Below are 8483 nucleotides of genomic sequence, written 5' to 3'. Positions count from 1 at the left end.
ATACAACAGACACTGACAGGCCTCTGTCTGCCTTTCTCTGAAGAACTACTGAGGGGAGGAGACAGCCAGGTGAGGAGAAACTGTTCTTATCTATCAATTCAGTATTTTTATCATACAGACATTAGGCTGTTGTTGATGTGTTATTAGCTAGCTGCTAGCTAACGACATTGCTAGCAAAGCTAGATAACTGAAAAGCTTCTTCCCTGTATCGTTAATGATATCAGTCATTCTTCAGTATCGTTTGCAATACGAGGAACATCGCCCGTCCAAAACCGATCATCTCCATAATGGATATATGTCTTCTAATTTTCTTTGCTGCATAATGTACATTTATTCTAGCATTCGGTAAATGTATCTAGAATAGCACTTAAATAAAAGTCCAACAAGGATATTCATTTAGAATTAAAAATAACTCACCTTGAATTACCATGATAGATATAATGTATGTAATAAAAGTATGGCATTAATGACAGGAAAAAAAAACTCAACCCAGGCTTTAAGTAAGTTTAGGGTCTGGTTTACAGAGTATGAAGTTAATTTTTTTTTCTCCCAGTTATTCAATGGAAAAATTTTTTTTACCTCAGTTAAGTACAATAAAATTGTAATCAAAATATTTGGAATTGTAATGATTTCTTTTTTTCTTAAACAAAAAGTTTAGTTTAAAAAGCTTTTTTTTTTATTAAATAACTCATTTTTGTCTCATGAATTTAAAAAGTTATTTGCCAAACAAACTTTTATTTGCCCACATCATAAATATTTTGTTGTGATTTTTGCTCCTGCCCACGACGTCATGTGAGAATCACAAGAAAAACTTTGAGTCAAACAAAAACTTAGAATAGCAAGAAAAGATTTCTGACATGTGCCAATAAGTTTGTTTTGTCAAAAAGAAATGTCACTTCATGAGACAAAAATGTGTGATTTTAATTTAAAAAAAAGTCTTTTTAAGCAAAACTCAGTAGGCTTTTCTCATGGTGACATTAACAATTCAGTTTTTGCTTTTGTTTTTTTTTTTGTTTGTTTTTCTGCAGTTCCACGTTAAAGTTTGATGCAGCTCTGCTTTCCTGAATGGACCATCTTCATCTCCACTGTAGCAAACAGGCAGCTCTTTTTTATATAGATTACAGTCACTAAAAGGTTGCATTGGGCCCTTGTTTATATTTTTAATAGTGTAATTCTATAAAGACATAATATGTCTGGTGGTCCAGCTCTGATTTACATATTTTGCTAAATTGTGTGTTTGAATATTGCAATACTTTCTTACAACAAAATAGACCTGCAGAAAGAAATTACTAATAAAATATCTTACATATACATAGTTGTATGCTTTAGAGATTTTCCTTAGCTTTGATTGTATATCTCACTATTTTATAATTTATCATTGTTTATGAAACTCTGAAAGTGTGTGGCTTTGTTAATATTCTGTCCTAGAATGCGGTTAGATGTGCCCTTTTTTGTTTTGAGCACCTGCCCCTTTAGTGGCCTCTGCCCGGCCCTGACAGGGCACAATGCAACCTTTTAGTGACTGTAATCTATAAAACAGAGCTGCCTGTTTGCTACAGTGGAGATGAAGATGGTTCATTCAGGAAAGCAGAGCTGGATCAAACTTTAACGTGGAACTGCAGAAAAAAGAAAAAAACAAAAGCAAAAATTTAATTGTTAATGCATGACACCATGAGAAAAGCCAACTGAGTTTTCCTTAAAAAACTTTTTTCTCACATGACGTCGTGGGCGGGGCCTAAAATCGCAACAAAAGATTTCTGGTGTGTGCAAATAAAAGTTTGTTTGGCAAATAACTTTTTAAGTTCACGAGACAAAAATGAGTTATTTCATTTAAAAAAAAAGTTTTTTAAACAAAACTTTTTGTTTTTTAAAAAGAAATCATTACAATTCCAAAAATTTTGATTACAATTTTATTTTACTTAACTGAGGTGATTTTTTTTTTTTTTTTCATTGAATAATTGGGGAAAAACTTTAACTGCATACTCTGGTAACCAGACCCTAAACTTACTTAAAGTCTGGGTTGAGTTTTTTCCCATACATAAATGACACACTTTTATTACATACATAATATCTATCATGGTAATTCAAGGTGAGTTACACGTGCCTGTAAAAAACTGTGATTTCCATCACTAATCTGCTCAGTGGCTGCATGTAAAATATTTTCAAATTAATGGATATTTATTGAGGTTCTTATTGATGAAAAAGTTGAAAAAATACTAAAAGTAAGAATCCTGAATTGTCATTTTATTCAAACGATAATTGGAATGCATTATTGCTATGATGAATCCACATTCTTCAGTCACCAAAGTTGTATTTAGCAGTGGCCATTGAAACAGGCTGTATGACGATCCTAAATGAATCAAAAAGTTTTATTCTATAAGATGGATGAAGTTTCTTGTTTGAAGCTGAAGGTCCTGATTGAGCAAAAAGTTCACATTTAAGCAAACTCACATTATGGGATCAGATGGTTAGAAATGAGCAAAAAAAAAAAAAAAGAATATAAAAAAACCCATTAGCATGAAGGGAAAAATTGTGTCTCATGTTACCTCTCTGAATTTCCTGAATGTGGTGAGAATATCAGGGATTCTTCCTGGGACTTGATTACTGGATCAAATAATAGACAACTAGGACATTGAAGATTCTCATCTTGGATAAATTTTGATGATTTATTCACAGAAAAAAAGACTCAAAGTTGATTTTCACCATCAGAGCAAATAGATTTCTTTTCCACATGGTTTCTTTCTTTATCCTGTTCTTCTACGCTGGTCTGGTCTAGTTCAATCCCCAGCTGTTAGCAGAAATCTCTGAACTCAGTCTTGGTAAAACTTGGTCAGTGGGATTTAAAATCAATTTCAAGGTAAATTTCGAAAACATCATCGGATGGATGTTCCTGAGGTCTTATTTCAAAAAGTGACTCAGAAATAAAAATGTAGGGAAAATATTTGCTCTTAAGTTGGGGATGAAAAGATTAAATCAGAGTGATTATTATTTTATCAATATAACCGTGTCATGATGTGTGGATCTGAGATGGTGAGGCTGACGCTGTGGGCCCAGGCCATCAGGGCCGGCCCAAGCCTCCATGTAGTTTTGGGACCCTCTAGTTCTGCTAACAATGTGGACCGGCTGCAATCAGCAGTCCGATCATTAGATCATTCACACTCCTGCTATAAACTTACTGCATCTCTGGCTGTTTACATTAAATACATGTATAATATAGGATATATTATTGGCTGACTGATTTATGAACCAGTTGATTTCTGGGACCGATTTCCTTCATTTTGGGGGATCGTGATCTGTTGATATTTACATGTGAAGCCCATCTTATCCCTTCATCTTATCTTTATCAGCAAAGGTTTATAAATCAGTCTCTGTTCTCTTCTGCTCTGCAGTGAGAGGTTTGACTGACAGACCGACCAGGTCAGGTCTGAACATTTACAGTTAACAATATTCACCTGTGCCAACTCAGAGACTTTCTTGCTACATTTAGTGACAATTCAGACAAAAAAGTTCATATCAGCCAAAATCAAACTCTGCAGTCAGGCCTTTTAAAGATCAGTAACCAGGGATCGGCCAGAAAACTGCAATCGGTGCAGCCCTACACACATATTCGTGACATTCTTTGATTAAATCAATTTCTCTTAAGCGTTACTCCAATAGCTAAAAATGTCATTTATACCAGGTGAGTTTTTCTCCCCTGAGAATGTGGACGGTACCGGTACTGGACTGATTCCGAGCCTTCAAATGATTTTAACAGAAGTTTCACATAACTTAGAAGTTGATGTAAAAATAATGTTTGTTTTAGCCACAAAATGCTAAAATGCTCAGCAGCAAACAGCAAATCCCAACTACAGCACAGAGCAGCTCGTCTATGTAGCAGCTGTTGAGAATTTGTTTTGATTTAACCAGAATTTACTTGGGACTTATTGTTTCTAATATTGTAGTCTAGTACAGGTGACTATTTGAGTTGCAGTTATTTGGTTAGCATTTTGATAGTTGGTGTCTGGTTTGGGGTGGACTGTTTGTGCACCTTTGCCAGGGTAGAGTGCATGTCCCATGGTCCTTTGCAACAATGGAAGGAGTAGCCTGGAGTTTTGACAGAGGAAGAAGAGTGTTGTCTCCCTCCGAAAATGAGCTGTTAGCATGTTAGCTGAGTTCCGACTCTGTCATGTATTAGTACATATGATTCGTTCATTCTTAATCCACTAAAGTTCATCTAAAAATCCACCTGACTCCTTTTCATCATTGAATCAGTCAAATATACAACAGCAGCCTTGTAGCCTGACGTAGAAACATTTTGCTAGACAATGTCAGACATTGAGAAGTTTTAATTATTGTTATCAAACTCGGCGTTTTGAAGCCAAAAATACATCAGAAATATACAGAGCAGGAGAATCAACTCTCACAAGTTTAACTTCAGTTTCACACAAACACAAAGACCCTAGCATAAATGTTTGGCTGTTGAACTGGACCGTTCCAGGTTGCTATCAAGCTAATTTTCTATTAGCAGCTTTACTAATCTTTACATTACATTCATCACCAAGGCTCATAAAAACAAACCTTTATCTTGGTTTTTTCTATTCTTCCTCTTTCTTTTCTCCCTCCCTGAAGGATAAGTCCTTTTTTGAGACATTGTTTTGCTTACTTAACTTCTGACCAGCACTTTGGACATTTGGATGCTCATTGCAGCTCATGATACCGGTGAAGCGCGCGGTACCTACCGCGGCCACCAGGGGGCCCCAAGAGCAATCCCCCCCCCCCCCTTTTTATCCATAAAATAAATTTTTCTATATATATTACCAAATATATATTATTCTAAAAACAAACCTCTTCATAGTGAAATTGTTTGTTTTTGATATTATAATGACATAGAAATTATTACTAAAAAACTTAAAAATTAGCTCCACTGAGGAGGCCCCTTGATGGCTCTGGGGCCCCAAGCGGCTGCTTAGTTTGCTTTTGCCTTGGGCCGGCCCTACAGGTTATGGAGAGTAAATTATGGTTTTAATAACAAAACACAAGAAATCCAGGCAGCGCAGAGCTAGTAGCTAATCTCTAGTAGCAACTGACAGAAAACAATCAACTGACGACAGACAGGATGAGAATCTGACAAGGAACCAGGAACACAGGGGGGTTAAAATACTCAGGGAGACAATCAGGGGAAACAAGAAACAGGTGAAACTAATCAAGGGAGAAACGGAAACACAGAGACTCCACAGAAACAGAAACCTGAATAAACACAGAAACAACCAAATCCCTACACTGTGGTTCTGTGTGCAGGATGACTTGAGTATTAAACTCCTCACTGATGAATGGGTTTAATAGATAACAATTTAACTTTTTATGTCTAAACTTTATCTGACTTAAACTTTATTTAAATGATACAAAACTAAAACAGAGGTAGGCTTAAACTTACAAAGTATATTTAGTAAACCACAAAACATGAAGCCAAATATGCAGGTTCTCTCTGTTCTTCCTGTTATCACGTGATTCGTGAGGGTGAGATTTCCTCTTATAACCACAAACATCACACACCAAGCTAAAATATATTTTTTCTATCTCCTGTGGCTGACCAGAACATTTAGCAGAACAAACTTCCTCCTTACAATCAGAATAAACTCTTAGATAAGTGAAGCTACATGTCATCAGAGTTACTCTGGATTAAAGACATTTTCTAGTTATTAGAAATGGTTTAAATTCTTAACAAACCTGAGGTGCCGGATCTATTTGTAGTTGAGTATTTTAACAGTTAAACAATAATTTGTTTCTTCGTAGCTTTGCGGCAAACAAATTATGACTAAAATGATCAGAACCAGGAGATTCTTGGTTTTAGTTCTTTTTAATTTTGTGTGGACGTTTTCTGGAGTAGGTGAGTAAAACATTTGTTGTCCCCTTTATCTTATTATTCAGATGTTAACTGCAGATTATTTATTTTAAAGTGAGGATGAAACAGGAAATGAAGTGAAAATATTAATAATGACATAGAACATGATGAAAAGTTAAAATAATACCCTCTGTGATCTTTGGTCATATATCTCTGTTGTGATTATTTATTCACCAACAGATCTCACTCTGAGAAATAATCCAAATATTACATTTGTGTTGTTTGTGATTTAGAGAACTAAGACGAGAAAAACACATCCCTGTTCGCAAAATTTCCAATGTATTTTCCTGTGGCTATATTCATGAAATTCGACTTTTCTAAATGTCATTCTGAAAAACCCACATTTTCTCAGACCCTACAGCAGAGCAGCAACAGTAGTGACATGAAGGTGATAAATGGAGGAAGGAGGTAAAGATTAGGGTGATGGCAAAGAGGCCCTCCAGCCTCCAAGATTTGGATTTCGTCACTAAAGATAAATAATCAAAATACCAACAGGAGCAAACAGGAAGCTGCTCAATGGTGATAACAGTTTCATTGCTGGGATATAGAGAAATATGTTCAATAAACCATTGGAAAGGCAATAGAGTAAATCTACTTGTTTATTTCAACAAAGTGAGAGGGAGGGGAAAGAGAAGGAGAAGGGCAGTGTGAGGAAGTGGTGTGACAAGCAGCATACTTTGATTCAAACTTGATTACCAGTTTTTCCCAACCCTGGTGCTCAAAGCAAACTGACCTGCATGTTTTCAGATGAGTGCAATTCAGCAAAACCCTGTTAATCAACCATCAATTAAAATCATGTGTGCTGAATTAGAGAAATACCTAAAAATTGCAGGACAAAGTATAGTTTGCCTGGAGGACCAGTGTTGAAAAACAATGGATTAGACATTGGCATTTCAACGATTAGAATTTGACCACAACGCAACATTGAGTCAATGACACATTTTCAACATTAGTTGATTAACTAGAATTGGATGGTTGTTTGATGGTTTATCCACTGCCAATCGTCAACCTTCACCGTAAATCCAACCTTTTTTAAAATCACAATTCATTTAATTTGAAATAACATCTTTTGAAACTTGCTAACAAGACAGCAGCAAAGTGGCTGTGTGATTGGGACATCCCACTCATGTAAATAGGGAGTCTGGGGGTGGTGACCGCTTCACTCCTTGTAGTGACTCAGATGTTTTTGCATCAACACATAACACACAAAGAGTAATAATTTTTATGGACAAGTGAGAAAATGTACAAAAAGGAGTGCAAAAGAGGAGAAGAGAACAGCATCCCCTTCTCAATGTTGAATCAATATTTGAATCAGCATTGATCAGACGTTGGCATTTCAATCATTAGAATTTGACCACAAAACAACATTGATTCAAACACATCTCTTCAACATTAGTTACTTGGCTATAATTGGATGATTGTTTGAAGGTTTATCCACCATTAATCGTTGGCCTCAACCAAAAATCAACCTTTTTGACCATAATTCAATTTTGAATTACCATCTCTTGCTATCTGGGGAGTTTCCTCTTTCATCAAAAGGATTCAACCTTTCTTTCACATTGCAGGCTCTGAAACCAGTGTGTCCTGTGTTCTCAATGAGAACTGCATTTTACCATGTCAGTCCAAGAGGAGGATTATCTACATAGAATGGAAACATGAATCATCTCGGATTGTAGGATATGACCATCGTGGCTCCAGCTACTCTGAGAGCTTCAGATCCAGAGCGTCTCTGTTTGAGGATCAGATCTCCAGAGGAAACGTCTCACTGCTGCTGAGAGGAGTGAAGGTTTATGATGAGGGAAGATATTGGTGCTCTGCAATTACAATCGACACCTATTATGAATATGATGTTGTCCTTACAGTAGAAGGTATGAGACCTTCATGTGAAAACCTTTTATTCAAATCATTAGATTTTGAAAGTTGTATTTTTACTTTGGGGTTCCATGATATTTCCTCTGTGGTATTGTTATAAATTTTTTCTCAATGTCTGCAGCTCCAGTCTCTGACATCAGGATCCATCAGGATGGAAACAGGATCACCTGCAGCTCAGAGGGGATCTACCCTCAACCTGAACTCACCTGGTCCACTGAGCCTCCATCCAACACGGCTCTGCAGAACAGAATCACAGTCCATCAGACTGAGGAGAAGCTTTATGACATCAGCAGCTCTCTGACAGGTCCAGATGCTGATAGTAATGTGACATACAGCTGCAGCATCAGAACTCATTGGGACTTGATAAACAGGAGGGACCTGAGGAGAGGAACTTTAGCGAAACCAGGTCAGCAAATGTAAAGAAAGTTCTGATATTTCAAATCTGTGTTATTTGGGTTTCTTGCTTACATTTAATTAAAATTATACTTTTTTTTACAACTATACCTTGTTGCCATAGAAATAGGCAACAAACCTATGACAGGACATCACAAACTGAATGTCTGCAGGATTGCAGCTGATTGGTTGGATGCATTTTTTGTGTATTTCACGTTTTAGCTGACATGTTTAATGTTTTGGATGCAAATAAAACATCTGGGGCCTCTTGCATCAAAGACTGCACAGTTTTCACACTAAAACTTGGAGTACGAAAAAATGTAGAAAAGTGCGGCGC

At 36.4% G+C, this 8483-nt stretch overlaps 1 protein-coding gene across 1 annotated transcript; it reads left to right on the top strand.

The window, feature by feature from the left end:
* Window positions 1–2076: 2076 nt before the first annotated feature.
* LOC103132803 (butyrophilin-like protein 2) lies at window positions 2077–8173 on the top strand. Its single transcript, XM_016667593.1, has 3 exons — window positions 2077–2089; window positions 7447–7749; window positions 7866–8173. The coding sequence occupies exons 1-3, from the start codon at window positions 2077–2079 to the stop codon at window positions 8171–8173; spliced, it is 624 nt and encodes a 207-aa protein (XP_016523079.1).
* Window positions 8174–8483: the final 310 nt, after the last annotated feature.

Source organism: Poecilia formosa, unplaced genomic scaffold, assembly GCF_000485575.1.
Source record: "Poecilia formosa unplaced genomic scaffold, Poecilia_formosa-5.1.2 Scaffold1335, whole genome shotgun sequence".
NCBI lineage: Eukaryota > Metazoa > Chordata > Actinopteri > Cyprinodontiformes > Poeciliidae > Poecilia > Poecilia formosa.
The sequence above is the reverse complement of the archived record's forward strand: the minus strand, read 5'-3'. Positions and strand labels throughout refer to the sequence as shown.